This window comes from Natator depressus, chromosome 2 (genome assembly GCF_965152275.1).
Source record: "Natator depressus isolate rNatDep1 chromosome 2, rNatDep2.hap1, whole genome shotgun sequence".
Classification (NCBI taxonomy): domain Eukaryota; kingdom Metazoa; phylum Chordata; order Testudines; family Cheloniidae; genus Natator; species Natator depressus.
In genome coordinates, this window is record NC_134235.1 from 57,861,731 (window position 1) to 57,883,397 (window position 21,667).

The following is a 21,667-nucleotide window of genomic DNA, read 5'->3' on the forward strand; positions in this document are numbered from 1 at the left end:
CCTTTTAGCATAGGGAAAATTCACAAGCTAAAACAAAAGATACTCTTAACACATTTCCTTGCTATTACTTACTATTTCTGTAATTTTAGATGTATTATTCAGTAGGAGCTGGATTATTTGCTTGGTCTCTCTCTTTGTCTTGGAGAGAACAACAAAGAGCACAAACAAAAACCTTCCCCCCCCCACCCCCCCAGATTTGAAAGTATCTTCTTTCCCCATTAGTCCTTCTGGTCAGGTGCCAACTAGGTAAATGGAACGGATTAACCCTTTACAGGTAAAGGAGGGATTTTATGCTAACCGTAGCTGTATGTTTATGACAGAGGGGAAAATTGACATTTCAGTAGAGAATGAGAGATGATAGGTAGGGTGGGGATAGGCCTGTGAAGGGCCTTTAAAGTGAATACTAACAGCTGATTGTAATGGGTTCCCCCTAACTTCAGATACAAAAATGATAAGGCATCCAAATAGGATAATCATATTCAGTAAATCATAACCTTTTCAATGATATGTCACATGCCTTAGCTTGCACAAAATACATCATAATTATGCCATACTCATGTCATAATAATATTAGTATGAAGAATATGGGGCTTAATGTCCCATTTATGTTTGATACAATAGAATGATCTTTGCAGCAGCATTCTGAATGGGGGTGTGTGTGTGTGGGGGGGGGATTGCATTTATCAGGGCCAGAGAAAAGGATTTTATTTATTTGTTTGTTTGTTTGCATCAAGATGCAAGATGATGAGAGCCTGGATGACCGTTTTAGTGATGAGGAGGGATACGAGATATTGTAACTTAGAGATGTTACGCAGAAAGAATTTGCAAGATGTGAGGCCACAGAGAGCTCCAAGTTGAAGATGATACCCAGGTTTTGGGCATGAGTGGCAGATAGGATGGTGGTATAATCCACAATGATCAACAAAGGAGGGTGAGAGGGCTTGGGCTGGGGAGAAGATAAAGAGCTCTGTTTTAGCATGCGCTGATGGCTAGATATCAGAGAAAGGTTGACAATAAAAGATGTATTTCAACTCACTGAGAAAAAGTTTAAGTAAAATAGATATGTAATTTAGTGACCACAACCTAAAGACTAAGATTTGTGTTAGAGGAAATACAAAAAGTTTCCAAAATACAACTGAATCTTATTCCTCAAGTCCACCTACTTTGCCTACCATTCTTTCATTGTTGTAAGGAGCATTGAACCAATTGTTAGTTAGTCAAAGCAGACATGTTTCAGAGTAACAGCAGACATGTAATATTATGATATTCATATCATATACTCTTCATGATCTTTTTAGGATAGGGAAGGGGTCAAATAGAGTAGACTGATGCATGCTTTGTCAAATCATACCTTTAATAATTTGCAGGACTACGTCCAGAATTATAATAGCACAGTAGAAACTCAGAGTTACGAACACCTTGGGAATGAAGGTTGTTCGTAACTGAACAAAACGTTATGGTTGTTCTTTCAAAAGTTTACAGCTGAACGTTGACTTAATACAGCTTTGAAACTTTCCTATACAGGAGAAAAATGCTGCTTTCCTTTTTTGTTTTTTAAGTAGTTTATGGTTAACACAGTACTGCATTGTATCTTTTTTTTTGTCTCTGCTGCTGTCTGACTGTGTACTTGAGGGCCCAATGAGATGTGTGGTTGACTAGTCAGTTTGTAAATCTGGTGTTCGTACCTCTGAGGTTCTACTGCAGTAGGGATTTAACCAAACTGAACAAACAAAAAACCTCAAAGTTTTGGAAGGGATCTAAACCCTCATGCTTCAGGGTACACAACAACCTCTAACTAAAGGGGCTTAGGAAGAAATTTTCCCTGTGATTAGGTTATTCCATAGTTGCTTTTAGCAGCGTTTCTGGGGGCCGCTATCAGATACAGGACACTGGACTAGGTGAATCATCGTTTAGTCTGACATGGTATGCATGGGCAGTGGGTATCAAAGGCTGGGGAAGGCTGTGCCTTCTCTAACACCCAGGGGTGTCCCCACCAACTGCTCCGCCCCCAGCCCCCTCCTGCTTCCCGCTCTGGCCCACTCTTCCCAGGTCCCCTGTGCAGTGGCCCCATCTCGGGCTGCGGCTGGCGCTGCGCGGGCCGCCTACCCACCCAGCGCCCTGGAGCTAGGGCCGCGCCCCGCACCCTCCCGGCACTCCGGGGCTGGGGCCACTCCAGGGCTGGGGGACGCTAGCCTCGGGCAGCGGCCGGTGTCCACGGTGCGGGGCTCCGGGCTGCAGCAGCGGGGAGGGGGCGCTCAGCTGGAAGGGGCGGGGCGGGGCTAGCCTCCCCCAGCAGCCAGGGGTGCATGGGCTGCCCAGGATGATCGGGCGATTCCTAGCAATACTTGAGAGACGAGGCGGCTGAGGCCATCGCTTTTATTGGACCAACTTCTGCCGGTGAGAGAGACGCGCTGCCCAGCCGCAGAAGCGCCTCTCTCTCTGCCACAGAAGTTGGCCCAGTACCAGGTGTTGCCTCGCGGGCGCTGGCCGGTCCTACCCCCGGCTACGGCGGAACGGCCGAGCTCGCTCCCTGGCTCCTGGAGCGATCGGTGCGGATCGGCGGGGCAGGGGGCATCTCTCTCCGGGGCACACCGCGCTCCGGGGCGCTCGCCCCAAGCCGCCCTCCCCGGAACCCTTCCCAGGGGCGGCCGCCGGCAGACCCCCGCCCCGCCTGCTCCGCCCAGGAGGCTGTCCCGGCGCGCCTGCGTGGGCTGCTCCGCTGCCGGGACGCGGCGGCGGCGGCGGCCGGGGGGCGCCCCGCGTCCGTAGGGGGGCGCCGGCCGGGGGAGGGGAGAGGCTTTCGCAGGAGTCCGGCTCAGTGTGTAGCTCCCGCCTCCAGGACTGCGCCGACCCGGGCCCCAGCTGCTGCCCTCCCTGCCCCTTCCCCTGACGCAGCGCCTCGCCCTGCGGGGTGAGTAACAGGCTCTTTCTTCTTTATTATTGGCACTGGGAGCCCTCCTGGGGTTCAGTGACTCTCCCTCCTCTCGCTTGCCTCGCGCCGCGCTTCCCCCTCCTGCTATGTCTGACCGTGCGTGTGTCGGAGGCAGTGGACAGGCGCGCGGAGCAGTGTGTGGGAGTCGCTGAACATACAACACATGCAGGTTGTAACTGGGAGCCACTCAGCGTAGAGACACGCGTGCTCTTCAGCGTGTTACGCACATGCACATTAGTGCACGGGAGTTGCTGCACTTGCTAGCTACATGGAGAGAGTGTGGGAGTCATTGAAGGTGCTGTGTGTGCATGCACGCCTGCGGCTTATGCTGTGAGAAGAGGCTGGAGGCATGCTCGTTATTGTATGTGGATCATTGCACACGCTAAGTACATGGAAATTATTGCACGAGTTGTATGGTAGTGGCAGCTGCTGAGTTGAACTGATGCCCTCCACCTCGACCCCTACTTTCTCCCTTTCAGTGTATTTGTGTCTGTCTTCACCGGTTGCACAAAGCGGAGCTGGCCAGAAAGACAAAAGGAGAGCTGACACACAAAGGCCAGCAGTTACTCTCCCAGATGGCGACACACAGAGACATATTTCACTAGCGGTATACTGATTACCATGTGTGTGCACTACATATGAGTAGGTTTGCATGTATTCTGTATATGTACTGTATGTCTCTGCGTATGCATGTAATCTGTGCGTGCAGTTACAGCTCCATTGGCTCTTTGTGCCTGTGTATGTACCAAGTGGATCTATGTGTATTGTAAGGACCCTGTTTGCTTTTCTCAAAAAGAAAAGGCGGACTTGTGGCACCTTAGAGACTAACAAATTTATTTGCTTTTCTGTGTGCTGCATGTGTGCATCAGATGGGTGCCTAGAGAGAGTCACGTTTCTGAATCTCTTTGTTTCCTGTGTCCTCTTCTTTTCCTTGTTTTGAGAAATACTGCTCATGATTTCCAAGTCTCCGTAGATTAGGAAGCTAGCCGGGCGAACTCGGTGTGGGATGCAGACAGTCTGCAGTGTCCCTGATATTTGTAATTGAATATTTATTCCAGTGTGTTTATTTTTAGTTCTGAAAATAAAGGAGTTGGTATGTTGACCTTTTGCTGATGCATTTGGCTGTAAATAATAGGATCTCTCTTTGAATGAGGCACATGGATTATATATATATATAGCACATTCATCTTATACAAATATCTGTACTTTTGTTTTCACAAATAACATAAACTGAGTGTGTTCAGATGTCTTGCAGTTCTTCTATTTCAGTGGGAGCAATCCAGTAGGGGGTGGTTATGATTATGAAAATGGTTATAATTAGTTCCCTCAAAATAAAATGAATCTGAGTGAGTCTTAATTGAGAGGTTAAATATGAGACCACTACAAGAGAGAAGCTTTAAACCGGACAGAGTCAAGGGAATGGGTGTGGGGTGGGGGTGGGGGTGAGGGTGAGGGTGAGGGGGGTATACGATTGCTGGGAAAGGGTCTCAGACGTCCTGCTCTTATTGTTCAGGAGTGGAGAGGGAGTTTGGCATGTTCCTTCATGTCCTTTTCTAGTCTCGGGTCAGGGAGCTGCAGTTGGGAGCTAGTGCCGGGCAAAGCAGGACAAAAGCAGCACGCTGACCTTCTGCTTGATCTCTCTGCATTACAGATTGGCAGATTTAACATCAGGAGGTTTTAAACAGGATTCTGTGCCGACAGCCTCCCCGCTGCAGCCTGCGGATAGGAAGAGGCAAAGATGCAGATGACCAAGGGCTCTCCCTTGCCCAGGCTGGGCTGTACCTTACACCCTGGCACTTTTTCATTGTTAAACGTGGCCAATTAATCCACGTGGGAAATGTTCCAGCAGAAGGATAGAGGCACCGTCCAAGCTGTTCATAGCTTGGCTGCTAGGACGGCTCCCTGAAAAGCTCTAAGAAGGATGGAGCCACAAAGGACACCGCTAGACACGTGCTCTTATACATTGATATGTGCCACGGTTAGTTGTGTGTTGGAGTCGGAGAAGTAAATCCACAGAGAATATGTTACACTTCCTTGGGTTTGCATGATGAAACGGCAACGGAGGTCTAACTGAACAATACAATGTGTCCAATGTTTTTTTTTTTAACTTAACCCAAACTAGAGTTGTTGCCAGCATGGCGTCGCGGGCGATAAAGCAGCAGCACCCATTCTCCCCCAGAGAACAGCAACCGGAGGATCAAGCGGAGAGCTTCAGGTCCAAAAGTTTGCCGGCTCTGAACAGGTCTGCTCCTCGGATTACCGCAACACAAAGCACCCTCCTTGAGGCAGAACGGAGTTTCTTGCACAGTTTCCAAGAAAGGTCTGACCTGAGATGTGGCCTTGACACCGACAAATCAGCTCACAGTAACGGTGGTGTTGCTTCTGGGACTGTGTTTTCTTTCACAGCCTCCAGCTTTTCAGGGATCGGGAGTTTCACTGAGAGGACAGACTGTAATAACTTTGCTGGCACAAGCAAAGGTGTTTCCCCAGCTTCCACGTTGCTAGCTCTCCCAGGTAGAAAGTGTCTCAGCGTGGTGCTGACAGATTCCCGTTTCTTCTTGGTGTGCATGTGCTTTCTGACCTTCATTCAGTCCTTAATGGTCTCTGGGTATCTGAGCAGTGTTATTACCACCATTGAAAGGAGGTACAGTTTGAAAAGCTCTGAGTCTGGGCTGCTGGTCAGCTGTTTTGATATTGGTAGTCTGGTGGTCGTGGTGTTCATCAGTTACTTTGGGGGGCGCGGACGGAGGCCGCTCTGGCTTGCCGTAGGTGGGTTTTTCATTGCTCTTGGGGCTGCGCTTTTTTCTTTACCTCATTTCATCTCTCCACCATATCAGATCCAAGAATTGAACTCTTCCCTCTCTAACGAGGGCTTGTGTGTGACTGGCAATAATACCGCCAAAGACCATTTGGAGTCACTGGCCTGTGTCAAGGACTCAGGTGGAAATGATCACTCCCTCTATGTAGCTTTATTCATTTGTGCACAAATTCTCATTGGCATGGGCTCCACACCCATCTATACCTTGGGACCAACCTACTTAGATGACAATGTCAAGAAAGAAAATGCATCACTGTACCTAGGTAAGGCATCTTAGTAAAAATAACTGTAAGCTTTTTAAAGGGACACCATTGGCTCAAAATCTAATCCTTTTCAAAAAATGAATTAAAGTTAGTTTCAGGTATTACACCTGCCCTGAGTTTCCCTGCTACTTTTTGTAGTGTAATGGTGACATTTTAAAATTTATTTTATTCTCTCCCCTGCTGTATTGACCAACTCTCTTATATATAATCAGTTAGTGTCACTTGTTTTTGAGAAACTGTGACACTGACTACACACACATGGTCTCAAATGTACAGTGGGTCTTTTTCTCTAATCTTTGTCAGTTATAGTAATTTTTGGGGTTATAAATAACAATTGTAGGTAACAGTTTTTCAGAACTAAATGTTATTTTACAGTTTACAATGTTCCATAAGAGATCTTTGATAATAATGAAGCCTTGTATTTCAAAACTTCAGCTAACGTACGTTTACCATAGAATCATAACATTTTGTGAATACTGTGGAAGAGTTGTCATATTCGAATAACATACTTTATTTTCCTAACATTTATTTATCCTTTTTTAGAAATGTGTTTTGGCACTCATCACTAAATCATCTGAAAACTTTACATAATTTAAAAAACATTAGTAAAATAATGGGAAATAATCAACCTCCATGGAGACGTCACAAAATTAAACAGTCCCTCCCCCACATCTCAACTGTTAAATTGATCCTTAAATCAATCAAAAACGTGACCAGAAATGCATGTCAGGCTGTCCCCTGAAGTTCTCCAACCTTAGATTTTGGCGGACAACTGGTAGGAGATATTAGGTCACCCCCAGAGAACAACCGGCACCTGGCCCTTGGTAGTTTAATCCTGAGAGTAATTCCAATGATGGAAGACAGGTGATCTTTCAGATAATTGGGTCACAGACCAGTAGGCTTTTAGAGATCAAGGCTAGCACTCCAAATGTGCTTATGGGGGAAGCAGTGCACTGGTTTCCAAGTTTACAGTAGTATTTTGTGTTATCCTGTTTTAAGCTTGCTTACATTGTACTGTACTATTTTAAAGGAAAGTAGAGTCTCTGTGAGGGATTGAGAGGACTACTAAATGGTTTTGGATGCTCATCATTACTGTTTTTGTAGAGTTATTGTCATTGACCTTAAGTTAAATTATTTTGCCCTCAAGTTAACCTTAAAAGCAATAGTTCTATGGAAAATGGGCATTCATGAATGAAACATGCCTAATGAAGTGAGAAGGTGTGCATGTAATTACTGTATTAAGCAGAAATATTAGATCACATGGGGAAGGCCCCAGGCTCACTATTTTTGTTCGTTTTGACCTATTCATCAGCAATTTGATTGTGCCCTGAACCATTTTTAAGTTAGTTCTCTAAGCGGTGTCTTTACAAAGCCCAAGGCATTTTGGGCAGTGCTGGTTTTCAAAAAAGACCTAATATGTTTTATCATAGTGAAATATTGAGTAGGCAACAGAGTACCTTCCCTTTCCCTCCTCCCCCCTGGTTAAGTGGTGTTGATGTAGAAATGCAAAGTGGCATGGAGTGAGCTTTCTTGGTGTTTGGAAGCGAGGTAGGCAATCAGATCAGGATTAGTAACTATAGCTTGTAGTAGCAGAGAAAGGGATTTGAAACTTTCACGAAAAAGAGAGAGATTTCTGTGGCAAGCAGAAGGACAGTCTCTGAGTCCTGGGTGAAGAGGGAAGCAAGATCAGGATTCTGAAATTGTGTGTTTGTAGTGAAAGTTTTTCTGCTTGCCCAAGTGCTCTGAGTGGAGGACATTGAAATAAAACAAATACTTTGATTTTCATTGTATTAAAAGACCGTCTTTTAGATTAGCAAAGCAAAAGGGAGTTGGAGATGTATGAAGAAATGGATGTGAGCCTGGAGTTATGGGACTGATTTTGCTCTCACTTACCCTGACTGCAACATTATTGGCTTCAGATTCTTTGCTACAGATGCACAACTCATAAAAAGATGTGTTTTATTTAGGTGCCTAACTTTAGGCACCCACATTTGAACCATTTAGCCTATGAATCCATCAGTGTAGGGATTATGGGGAGAAAAATGTCAATGAATACAATACAAAGACCTCTAAAATAGATTTGTGTATATAAAAAATGTCACAGCTTTATAGTCCAGTATCTCAGGAGCTTACAGGGCTATAAGCAAGTGTTGTTTTCCATTGGAAATCTGGGTATTAGCTCTCTTCAACAGTGTAAAGCTCTGTGGGATTGAATAATATATTGGACTTTTAAAACTGCCACTTGTTCAGGACTGAATGTTGCACATTTGGGGCTTAGATCAGTGATATTATGTTGGTAAACTTGATATTATATTTCATCTTTTGTGAAAACAGAAAACGTTTATCTGTTGATTTAAACAAATAAGGCTATTTGAGACTTGCTCAGAGGATTGAACTCTTAGAAGTCCTGATGATGAGACGGATTAGTGGACAGAGGGCAGGCAAGGTAGCTGATGGTGAAGAATAAATGCATTTGTCACATGGCTCTGCAACTTAGTCACGTGGGCATTACCCCCACATCTGTGGTATGTAATATTCAATTTTCAATTCAATGAGACTTCGTCAGGACAAGCTAAACAAATGTTAGCAAAGTATAAATGTGTGTGGGGTTGTGTGCATACCGGCATGTGCAAACAGAAAGGAAGGGATGCTGAGACACGTTCTGAAGAGAAAAAACGATGAGCTGATGCTTAGTAAAGCATATCTCAGTGAGGAGCATGTTTTAAAAAAAAAAAAAAAATCTTTCATATTTCAAAATATAAAGACATTGACATAGGTAATTGAACTTGTTCTGCTTCTGAGTATTTTGCTCTGAAAAATATTTCTTAATTGAGACTTTTTGTTTACAACCATACAACTTTAAAAAAGTTCTGCAAAACCTTAGAGCTTAAAACCTCTGACAACCCTTTAAGGTTTGCCCATTTTTACACTAATTGTAATTCTGTAAAGTCCCTGCAGATCATTAATCCTGATTCTATGAAAACTCACCTTATGGGGCTGTGGAAGCTATTTTATTTATTTTCTAAATTAATCCAGCTCACAGGTTGAGTGGCAATAGCATATCCTCTCCATGCAAGCTCAGGGTGGACAGCTGTTTTAACATTCCTGGCTGGAAGTCCTGCTCTCAGAAAACACATTTGATGCTTATACATAGTCTCTTGGCTGCCTACACTTCAGCCCATCTGTCAGGATGGCACTGTGCCAATTTACAAGGTGATATGTCATTTTTATTAAGACAAAGGTGCCAAGCAGTGATGTGCAAACTGCCCAAATACACACAGTGCTGTAAATACACTTCTTTTTTTCAAAAAAAGTTTCTTTTCTGTAACAGCAATGCTGCACTGATTCCACATGCTCCTTAACACCTGTTGACACTTTTGTGCCAACATATGAATAATGAGAAAGTATAAGATGTGAAATTTGGAGGCCCTCATGTCTTTGAAAAAATCACTATCATGGCAGGCACCTGAGAAATATAAGAAGAGTCAAAGCAGCAGAATCCAAAACAGAAGCGGGCAATCAGTAGGTTATTTTTATTCAGTACTCCATTCTCTTCCTTGTAGGCTCTGTTATTATGAAACATGTCTGCTTTCAGTGGTCTGATATATGCAAATTATCCACTAGTGGCCCATTTCTACTCACATTTATATCAATGGCAAACTCCCATTGATCTCAGTAAGAATTGGATTGGGCCTTAACTTTTTTTTTGTACTCTTGGCACCATTCCTGCAAACTGACAAATTCTAAAACTGACTTACACGTTGAATAATTCTAACAATCCAGTGAAGGTGTTCTTGGATGGCTTAAAGAACCATGATTTATGCACTTGTGGCTCTTGATTATAATTTATCTCCTGAAAAGATGAGATGTTGAGCATTTGATGGAAAGAGTGTTGTTAGGCACTCATACCCATACCCCTCACGCTGTGTAAAGGCACTTAAGCTCACCTCTTCCCAAAATTACCTCTTTGTTTCAGAGCACTTTATTATTTGTACTGGAAATATGTCATATTTTTTTGGTGGGGAGGAGTTTAAATAGCTCTCCTTCTACCTTCCTACCTATCTTAAATTCTCCCTGTTTTGAACCCAGGAAGTTTAATTATATATAATATAATCCAAACATAGAGAAAGCTCTTTGGCTAGATTGTGAGTTCCCTGGGGCAGGGACAGTTCTCTTATTTCTTGTTTGTACAGAACCTAGCACAATGGAGTCCTGACTGTTGATTGGGGCCCTAGGCACTACTGGATTAATAAATAATAATTCTGGAATGCAGTCTAATACTTACTGTTCTTACATTAAAAAACTCTTCTCTGTGCATTATGGCACATCCGTTAGTGGGGATCCAGCATCCGTCGTCTTCTGTTAGCTTAATTTTCGTTTGACATTTGAAGTGGGATCACCAAAGCAAAAGCAGGGATCCCTACTAATTTCAGAACTAGGGTTGCCAACTTTCTGACTGCAGAAAACCTAACACCCTTGCCGCGCCCCTGCCCTGCCACTTCTCTGAGGCCCCACCCCCATTCACTCTACTCCCCTCCCTCTTTTACTTGCTCTCCCCCACCCTCACCCATTTTTACCGGGTTGGGGCAGGGGGTTGGGGTTCGTGAGGGGGTGAGGGCTCCGGCTGGGGGTGTGGGCTCTGGGATGGGGATGAGGATGAGGGGTTTGGGGTGTGGGAGAGGACTCAGGGCTGGGGCAGGGGGTTGGGATGTGGGGGGGTTGAGGGCTCTGGTTGGGAGTGCAGGCTCTGGTCTGGGGCCGGGGCTGAGGGGTTTGGGTTACAGGAGGGGGCTCTGGGCTCGGGCCGAGGGGTTCGGAATGCAGGAGGGCGTGCAGGGTACAGGCTCTGAGAAGGAGTTTGGGTGCCAGGAGGGAGCTCAGGGATGGGGCAGGGGTTGGGGTGTGGGATGTGGGCTCCAGGAGGGAGTTTGGGTGTGGGAGGGGTAGGGGGTTGGGGTATGGGAGGGGGTTCGGAATACAGGCTCCGGGCACTGCTTACTTCAGGAGACTACCGGAAGCGACCAGCATGTCCCTGTGGCCCCTAGGTGCAGGGGCCGCCAGGGGGGCTCTGCACATTGCCCTTGCGCACAGGTGCTGCCCCTGTAGCTCCCATTGGTTGTGCTTCCCAGCCCATGGGAGTGGCGGAGCTGGTGCTAGGGGTGGGGCTCTCCGCGCAGAGCCTCCCTGTGTAGAGGTGTGCGCGGAGCCAGGGCAGGCAGGGAGCCTGTATTAGCCCTGCTGCACCGCCGACTGAACATTTAATGGCCTGTTCAGCGGTGCTGACCGGAGCCGCCAGGGTCCCTTTTCGACCGGGCATTCTGGTCGAAAACCGGATGCCTGGGAACCCTATTCACAACTGGTGGTAGGATCCAGATTGGATGGCTTATGAGCACTGATACCTGCAAATTAAAGGTTTCAAGGAGTAAGTCTTGTATGTAGCCAAGAATAATGCCACCAAGGACTTTAAAAAACAGTAGTGGGAGGGTAAAGCTAATACTTGCTATTTTATGGACATCCAACGTTATACCAATAAAATAAAAACCAGCAGGATCTTATTAAAGGGGAAAAGGCAAAATGCTGCATTTATTGTGAATACAGAAAGAATCACAGTAAGCAGTTAGTTATAGTTATAACATTCCATTCAGTTTCATATTTATTCACACACTCATTCATACACACACACACACATACAGGTTCTGTAAGGTTGTTATAAAAGTTACCAGCCTTAGAGTTGCTCATGCCGAGCCACCTGGCCAGGTGGCCTGGACGTGAGGAGGGAGCAGGGCCTTGTCAGATGCTCATCTGATGCTCCTGGAAGTTGGTTTGCAGAATCAGACCCCAGAGTTCTCACTTTTTAGAGTCCATTTTTATAGGAGTTTCTTCTTATGTCAGTCTATGGGAATTGCTTCATCGTACTGTTGCTGAATCAATCAGCAGATGGCACATTCCTGAATGCTCTGTGCTGCCAGATGTTATCTTGTTCTTTGGTTCTCCCATTCTTGAGGCTGTTGGGTGGATTCCAGTCTGCCCTCCGGGTGTCCTCTGGTTATTTCCACTTGACGCCTTCTTCAGCCGATGGACACTGGATTCTTAGGCTGGCACCTCCCTGATCATTCAGTTATTATCCACACCAAGCATCCACCCACATACATCCTCTATCTCTATTTTAATCACAATTGTTAACAAAGCGAGATGAATACAACAAAAGGGCAGGGAGTCTCTGGGTGCTGTTTCTGTTGTTACAGAGTATTGCTTTGAGTCTCTCTCTGTGTGAGTAGTTGTTGTTACAAAGAATTGCTTTGAGAACAAGACTCTGTCTTAGAATGTACTAACACAATTAGCAGCTTGCAAGTTTCACACATAGAGGGAGAGAAACAGTACCAAAAACCAAGAGACCTCTTAATTAGCAATACCCTGGAGTTTAAACTATGGAGAATCAAACTCATTTGTGATTTTAATACAGAACTTCTTTAATGTGATCCAACATAATCCACCTTTTGATGCTAAGATTTATAATCGTCAGTGTCACTTTCTATGTAGCCTATTCAAGAGAAGGTACTGTGAGGCAATTTGAGTTTGTGATTCCAATTCATCCCACATACATGATCCTAGTGATGTATCTTTACTACAAGGTTCTGGGGCAACAAGCAAGGTGAGGCACACCCACTTTTGAGGAGTCCATTCAGTACAACCTCTAGTGTCCAATAGCTTCCCTCCCTCTCCAGCCCACCAGCTCGAGGTCCAGGGTAGCCAGAAGGATCCCATGTGTAATATGGGGAGTGGGCTAACCTTCAATACCTTTGCCTCCAGGGACTGTTGGCGTGCAATTTTGACAACAATTTCTCCCATTAACAAATCTGGTTTTACAATACTGGAAACATATTGCATCCATTCATATCGATAAGAGTCAAAACAAAGAAAGAGATCATTGTTTAACAAATGCATCAAACCCTTAATATTTCCCAATACGACCCAGAACATTTTGTGTTCCAGAGTAGCTAGGGCAAGTATCTGCCTTTCAGTGCATCCCATAGCTATGGCTGTGTAGTTTTCTATTTCTAAATTTTTTCTTATGCATAAGCCATGCGGTAGTATTAAGCCATTGCCAAAGATTCCATCGGTTACCCAGGTTACCCAGACCAATTTTAGGTTACCCAGACCAATTTGGACCAAGTCTGCATTGGCATGTACTTATTTTTTGTATCAGGCTATCCTGTAGCTGTGACAGAGAGCTTAATTTATTTTTAATTACCTGCAGGTCTGCAGTATTTTTTTTTTTTTAAACACACAACAGTGCTAGCGACGAGACAAAACATAGAACACAAAACGCAATTTCTACTGTGACAGTAGATTCATGGTATTGGGTTGCTCTTCAGCTGACATCAGCTTTTCCTGATTTTCTGAAAGACAAAAGAACATGTTTCTACCCCTTTTTGGGGTGGCAGATTATTGCTTAAAATATTTCTTTTACAAATACCCTTACTGATTGCAGGCAAAACAGAGGAATTACCCCCATATTTTCCTGTTTTTGTTCTATAGGCAGGCCAGGTTTCAGTGGCTTCTATCTTTTAAGGGTTATGGGGAAATTATCCCACTGTTTAGTCATTAAATTCATGAGGTGGGGTACTTCAGTTTCCCTTCTTATACAGCAGACCAAGTTTATAACGTTTTTCCTGCTGTGTTAAGCTTTAAGTTTATTTACAGTAATAGCTGAGAAGCATCATTACAATATGACCTTAAAGGATTTTTCCAAAAATCATACACACTATACAATGTTACAGGGGTAGTTGTTATCATTAAATTTATTAAAATTATCTTGTTATCCCATGCCTTTTATTTAGACAATTTGTTTGCTGACCAGGTGTGTCCTTTATCTGCAGCTTCTTTGTGCTGCTAGTTCTTTCCTTCCTTTATCATTTAGGTAATTTGCATTTTCACAGACGCTTCCTGCTTTTGGATTTAAACCCATCCGCAGCTCAGAGACTCTATCTTAAAAGGGACACAATCAACTTCCACCAGAGTTTTGATTACTTTTTTAACTTCTGCTTCCAAAACACACAGCAATCTGAAAAAGAAAACCCAACCTATTGTGGCTCCCTTTGGAGCCCTAAAAGCATTTTAATTAAGTAGCACGGTATGTCTGCATTTCCTTTGCCCCTTCTACAGTATACCCTGCACATGTTCTGGGGAAAATGCACATTCCTTCCATTGTTTAACTTCTATAACATTATCCATATCCATTTTTACATAAGGTGTAACTATTTCTTTTTTTTGCTTACAGAGTTTTCATGCACCTTTATCAAAGTGACAGTCTGATTACTCAGAGCCATTTTAAGGCTCAGTGTTTCTAACATTGCTTCTTTTTGTTTTGTGCACCTCACCCCTGCTGTTGCTTCAGAGGGGCACTGTCTTTTTTAATTTCTTATTATTTATTTATTTTCCCCCTACAGCTCTCATCTGCTATTTTGTTACAAAAGCAAACAAACAAACAAAAACCAACCAACCAAACAAAAAGAATCCAGAATTTTTTTTCTATTCTCCTGATTTTGACTGCCCTGCTGCAGCCACAACTTAAAAACGTTTTAAATTTTGTGAAGCATTGAGTTACCTTTTAAGTGTAAAATGCCAAATCCCAAAGCTAAACAACACTAATCGCCTGTGTCTAGCGGAAAGGTCTGTCAGTTTTGCAACTTTGAATTAAAGAGTCAAATGGATTTTTAGTGGCATTATTTAAAACAAAAACAAAACCAATTGGTCCTTAGAACTTTACATATGTAAAAAATGCAGAACCAGTATACTGGTTAGATTTTTATCTAGAATGAGCTTGGGGGACTTGCTTTTATCTGGACATTATCATTATTCCTTCTCTTTTTAGATCTGATCAACTTCTCTTTCAACCTATTCCTGTTTAGATTAATACTTGAAAACTGGAGCTCCACAGGAGTCAGGTTGTGAGGTACATTAGTGTAGCTGAGATAGAGGAGATGGTGAAATTACTCACAAGGGAACTGGGGTGGTTGATAAACTGATACACTCTAGTGGAATAGTGTAAGCAAGGCCTCATTTGTGTGTAAGGGAATGGTATATTGGAAACCCACTATATATATTATCAGACATTTGATGCAAGTTGTACTCTCTCTATGTATATTTAAAGAGGAATTGTTAAAATAGCTGCAAATTTATTTTCTGTAAATAAGTTTTATTAAATATAAGACAAATCAAAAGACTTGTATTTAAAAAAAATGCTTTTGTTCCATTGAGACTTCCCCTGCTGTGCACTGAACTATTGCAGCAGTACATGAAAACATGAAATTCATTAGTGACTGATGCTAAGCTAGTTTACTTCCAGTGTTCAGCCTGAGAATGATGGAAAAGGCAAACAAACAAAATGAAAGGTAAATTAGATTTTTAGGCCACACTGTGGCCTCTTTACATTGCTCTGGTTGCATAAAGGCATAGGAATCCAGGGAGATTGTCCCATTGACATATGGGGTGGGGGGCAGGGAAAACACATTTCCTCCCCCGTCATCCCCCACTGTGCACACATGTCAAGGGGACATATTTCCTCCCACCAGTACAGGGCTGGAGGAGCCGTCTTGTATCAGCCTCCTGTGTAGCCCCTGGCACAGGGGCCTGGTCAGAGCACAGAGCCCTCAGCTGTTCTGCATTAGTGGAGTAGCCTACTAGTGACCAGTAAGGTTAAGTTAACTCAGAGGAGCCCACGGGGTGCTCTAAATTGCATTGGAGGTCAGGGAGGCCCCTGGCAGGGCTCAGAATTTGGAAGGTACAAAGGTGAATCAAACCTGTCTCTGCCCTGTGCCCTGCACCCCCTGAGCTACAGATTTGGGGCCATAAAATCCTTTCTGTTTCCGTAATTTAATTTACTAGAATCACAGGTAAGGAAAATATTTTTTTTAAATAGGATTTTTAAAATGATTGTGTCTTTCAGTTTGTTAGTTCTAGCCAATGAGGTGCAAGTTTAATAATGAATTTAAGCTGTTTGTGGTGAAAACAAGTTCAGCAGTAGTTTATAACCCTCCTGTTTCCAAACATAACATAATTTCTACTAGTGTAATGAAATATTAACGACTAAAGATTCTGTGCACCTGATGAGCAGTTTATATAGACTTGATTTAATGCAGCTGTCTTGCAAAAGGATCAGTGAGAGTATCCGTTGGAAAATTTATTCTCTGGGGGGGAATATAGATAATACGTGACTTTTTTTTTTTGAGTCTTCAATATGTTGTCTTAAAATAGGAACTTCAGAAAGTGAAATTCTAGAAGTCAGAAATGTTTTTATTTCAGTAATAATGTCAATAGTGATGAAGTAATTGAAGGCAATAAATGACTTTGAGGTTGGCTGAAGGCTGAAGTAAAGCTCTGGTATTTTATAATCACAAAAGTCATTTATTGCACCTAGAATCCAGTGCCATATGGCGGTGCCTCTTTTCTTCACCAGTCATGGGGGTTGGGTGGTCATGGAGGTGAGGGGAAGTGTATGATGCTCCCTCTTTAAGGTTGGTGAAATTTCTGTGCTCTGCAGGAGGCAGCGCAAGGCATGATATTTCCTTGAGGTTGTACTGACATGATAGAACTACACAGTCTACAATGCATTACTGAGGCTTAATGCCACAATTCAGTCCTTGTTGAATAATTATTCAATAGCAGAGCTAAAAAAGGAGTAGCCTACAGCATATAATCATGTTCTAAAATTGGCTTCTAACTGGCACCTGCACTTACCTGGATCTCTGAAGGCTCCATATTGCTCTGGGATCCATCATCTGCTTCAATGACTGAATACTTTCATGGAGCGGTAATTATGTTATATTACAGAGGTGTTGCTGTTCTGCATGTGCTCTCTTGACTGCGGGAGTGTAGGGGGAGAATTTCTGTATTTCTGTTTTGGCATTAATACACACATGCCCTCTTGAATTCCGGACAACAACAACTAAGAATCCATCTTGGCTGCCCTTCTCCCCCCCCCACTCCTCAGGTATAGTTTCCTGCCCTTTCTGCTGAAAGGCGGGCAACTGTGTGACATGTGATCTGCCCAGTAACAGCAGGGTATATAAGGGTTAGCATGTCAGAGGGAAGCTGCTGCCCATCTGAGTGGCAGAGTGCTGGACCACAGAAATGTGTTCTACTCAGGTGCATAAGCCAGAGCACCACGTCTTAGGGTTGTGGGAGGGTTTAACACACTTGCATGCAGGGTGAGCTGCTAGCTGCCACCCTCTCATCGGGATCTTGTACCCACGATGCTGCAGGGAAGGAGAAAGAAGAATCACCAGCATCAAGCAGAGTTACCACCTACCTGTTGCCTGAGGTCCACTCCTCACCCTGCTGAGTCACCTGGTCAGTTCTGGACCTGATCTGCATAGTGAAATCGAGGTTCCAGACACAAGCTGCAAGAAATGGTAGAGCCCTTTTAAGTCCTCCATATCCCTCACCTGGGACCCATCTTAGGAAGGGAGTAAACCCTTTTTGGTCACAGTATAGTTATAGTGTCATCTTTACCTATTTATCTTGCTTACCTGTATTGGGAGTCCTTTATAACATACCCCATTTACTTACCTTGTTTCTAATAAACATACCTGAGTTGGTTTTTATTTTGGGTGATCTTAAACCCCGATGATAGATGTGGGTAGGGAGATGAATCTTTCGACTGGTCTCTGGGTATCCTAAAACCAGTCAACAGGAGGAGGAAACAAGTAGCTGGGAATGGATGATAACATCCCTATGTTTCCTTCCATAGCTGCTCTAGTGACTGTTGGAGCACAGAAGGAAGGGAGGTATCTTTGAAGGAGCAATCTCTCTCATACCAAAATGCTCCTGCTCTGGAAGTGATGCCACAGGTACAGAAGAGTACAAAGCCCTGACATCCCTCTCGTCAGCTCTACACCTTTCCACTCCGCATTGCGAAGGGAGGAGGGAAAGTTGGCTTGATTTAGTTGTCAATCATGGCTCAGAATTACAAGCTTTTGGGGGCCCATTGTGAGAGGTTTTGAGGGGAATGGCTTGAACCTTTTTGCCACTAGTGGTTAGAGTCCCTCCAAACAGAAAGCAGATAGACAGTTCATCTTGAAATACCTGCTTGAAGACTAGATGGGACAACTGCCGGTCAAACAGAACAGATTAGCATTTGTGACAATTAAAAGGAGATCAGCCCTTCTATGTGAAATGAGATCAAACTGATTGACTAGTCTCTGGGATTAACAGCCAGGAAAGCTAATGGAAAAGGGGGATGAGAGAGGCTGTTAAAGGCTAATGTGTCCATTTGTTCCTTCCCAACCCAAGATTAGGATGGTCTCCAGAGACAAATGAAGGATTACACAATATACTATAGTTATGAGTCCCTCCAGATTTCCACTGACAGAATTAGAATCTGGGCCATTGTAATAAGTAGTAAGATTTTAAGTAGCAAATGGAGTATTTGATTTATTAATGTAAGGAAACAACAGAATTCGGTCATTAACCTCCCCTTTCCCCCCAAACAAAAACCTAGCATGGTTCGAATACAAAGCCGCACTTCGGAAAAAGCTCATTGTTATAGGTCTCTATTGTTGAAGATGTAGAGAAGCAGACAAACTGCAAGAATAACTATAAAGACTAACAAAAGGACCCCATCATGGTACCATGCTTAAGGGTCACTAGATGCGAGAAGTACCCTTTAGATTGTTCATACTGTCCATGTTGTGTGGAGGTATTGGTGGAGAAAGCATGTCTGTAAACTGGAAGAGATAGACCATGTACAGATACTGCGTGGGTTGCTGAATACTTGGGTTAGAAGTGTTGACATCACTGAGGTTTATGGTAGAAGGTAGACATTTTCCTATATTTGACAGAAAAAAATAAACAATGGAGTAATATATCAGGAATACTATGAACTTTCCCTTTCTCTTTTAATAAAGATATTCAGCCATTTCAGCCCAGTTGTGTTGTGCTGGTGGAACCTAGGCTTTGGGCCTAAGGGCTGCCCCAAGTTCTAGTTGCTAGAGTGACTCCTCTAGGCTAGAGTGGTTTCAGCCTCACCCCTGGCCTGTCCAGAAACTACCCACATGCTGAGGAAGTTGGTGGCATAGAACTAGCTATTATGTCAGTGAAATCTCTGGATGTTGTGGTAGGGCTATTCTTTGTTGCCTTTGTGCCCTCAGTGTGGCTGGTGAATAAAGAATGGAGCCAGTGTCCAGCATCTGTGCTGTATTGTGAGGTTTTTGTATGCAAAAGCACTGAAAAATAATATGAAAGAGAAAATTCTTCTCTTGAATATGTGCCTCGCTGCATTTTCCTCAGAAACTAAAAATAAAAAAGTCCTGTTCACATTTTCTGATTTGTCTGTGGGTAACAGACAGTTTGATGGATTTAGGGGAACCATCAGCTGGTTGCTTTCTAATATGGGAGACCTGATTTGAAGAGTAAATGCCTGAGTGTGATTATATGGTTCAGTTCTTTGGTACAGACTTTTGGTTATGTACTGTATACTTGTGCCGATTTTTGTTATATATAGTGCCAAAATAGACATTAATCCTCTTATGTGGGATTGTGAAGCAAGTATTAAGAGAGCACAAGTCAGTGCCATCAGTTCAGAGCAGTTTTTTGGTAAATATACTTGGCATTTTCATCTTCCAGTTCTATAATACTTCTTAATATTGAATTTAACTAATTCCTTTTTTCCAGTTAGAGCTGCTAATGTTTCACAATAGTTGTTTTAGCTGCAATCAAGACCTCTAAGTATTCATATTTATAACGGATACAATTGCTTTAAAAATGCCATTGGGAATCTGAGTTGTATAATTCAGCATATTTCCTAATATATGAGAGTGCGAAAACAAATCATTTAAGATAATTTATTCTGTACAAAATGTTTAAACTCTCTTATGGGTTATCCTAAGGGTTTGAAACAGAATGTATTACCTGAAAACTATCTTCTTCTTAAGAAAATGTGAAGTTGGCACTAGTGCTTCATGGCATGGAGGAGTTAAATGTCTGTTTAGAAATAAAACAAGTTAAAATGTAAAAAAGAATTCTCAATATTTTTTTACTATTGATGTGTTTGTGCTCATGAAGAGCAATAGATATGAAAACTTACCACTTCTGAGGACTAAATTGAATGCCGATTGTAAGCAAGAAAAGGTTACTACTCAGAAGGTTAATAAATCATGTATATTTGCAGGAGTGTTGCCATTGATTCAGTGAGCGCAGGAATAGACCTGTGCAACTTTTAATTTATTTTTGTAAATTATTGTGAAAATCAGGGTCCAGACACTTCAAGGAGAGAACAGGGAGTCTGAACCTCAAAGAATAATCAGTTGAATCAGCTGGTTGCATACAATGTTATTGTGTATAAATGTATGTCAAGTAAGGTCTTTTATGGAAGCGTGTAATATTCTGACCTGACCTTGATGGCCATTAGGCAGTATGTGTAGAGTTATGGATGGATACATGTGTATATATGTAGGTAATTGAAACCAGAGTGCAACTACAGCATCACCTCACAATAGGGTGACCATATGTCCCGTTTTGGCCGGGACAGTCCCTTTTTAGGCCCTTTCCCAGCCATCCCAACTTTTTTGACAAAACCGTGCAAAACAGTTGGCAAGATCAAACTCGACAAATGCCCAGTTTTGCCAGAAAAGTGGGGTGTGACCCTTAGTGGGGTGTGGAAGAACATGCAGGTGGGTGGAGTGTCGAGTAGCAACACCAGTCTAGCGCTGGAGGGAGGACTAGGAAGAGTGGCTTGGGGAGGCTCGGGCCGGTGGACGGGAGGCCGGGAGGGCTCAGGCCATCCCTGGGGTGGGGGTGTGTGGGTGGCAGAGGGGGCCTTGGCTGGCCCCAGGGAGGGGAACCTCAGGCTGGCCCTGCATGTGGGTGGGCAGTGGGTAGGGCTCAGGCCAGCCCGTGGGGTGTCCCATTAAAATTATTAGAAGAACATTGAAATTGAAAAGAAAACCCCAGTCTTGAAAAACTAAGGAAGGAGAGAGTTTCCCCTGCTCTGTGTAACCATGAATTACCATTGTCTGGCCTGGTCTACACTAAAAAGTTAGGTTGATCCAACTACGTTGGTCAGGCATGTGAAAAATTCACTCTTGAGTGATGTAGTTAAGTCATCCTAACCCCCGGGGTAGACAGCTATAGGTTGTTGAAGGTATTCCCCTGTTGACTCAGCTGCTGCCTCTTGGGGAGGTGGATTCCCTATGCTAATGGGAGAACTCCTCCCATCAGTGTAGGTAGTGTCTACACTGAGGCACTACAGAGGCAAGAATAAAAAAAAATCTGCAAACCATGATAAAAGGGAAGGGCTTTGAAGTTCAGGCTATCTAAGTGGGCTGCTGTCAATGAAACACTGGATCCCGTCTGAGACCGAGAGCATGCTGGGAAACTGTTAAGAGGCCATAGACAACTTGTATTAGAGAAGGGAATATAGTTAATACAGAAGTGTAAAACCTGAGGTTGCGTCTTTATGGTTATTTGCTGTGTAACTTGTACGCATTTGTTTTTTCTTCCCATTTAATGTTTGTATTTGTGATTTTTCTGCTAAGTAAATTTTTTGTTTATTTGTACCCTGAGCAGGTCTGTGGTGTGCAATCTGGGTGGAGTCTACAGCCCCAAGAGAACTGATAACTTGGGGGCAGGTTTCACTCCTTTGGGAATGTAACG

The 21,667-nt window shown here is 43.5% G+C and overlaps 1 protein-coding gene across 2 annotated transcripts in view; it reads left to right on the forward strand.

The window, feature by feature from the left end:
• The first annotated feature begins 2,788 nt into the window (after positions 1-2,788).
• SLCO5A1 (solute carrier organic anion transporter family member 5A1) overlaps positions 2,789-21,667 on the forward strand; it is a 121,956-nt gene continuing 103,077 nt past the window's right edge. For both annotated transcript variants that reach the window (XM_074944262.1, XM_074944263.1), the window contains exons 1-2: positions 2,789-2,911; positions 4,584-6,013. In XM_074944262.1, coding sequence (XP_074800363.1) covers positions 5,068-6,013 — 946 coding nt within the window. In that variant the 5' untranslated portion in view covers positions 2,789-2,911; positions 4,584-5,067. The remainder of the gene's footprint in view (positions 2,912-4,583; positions 6,014-21,667) is intronic.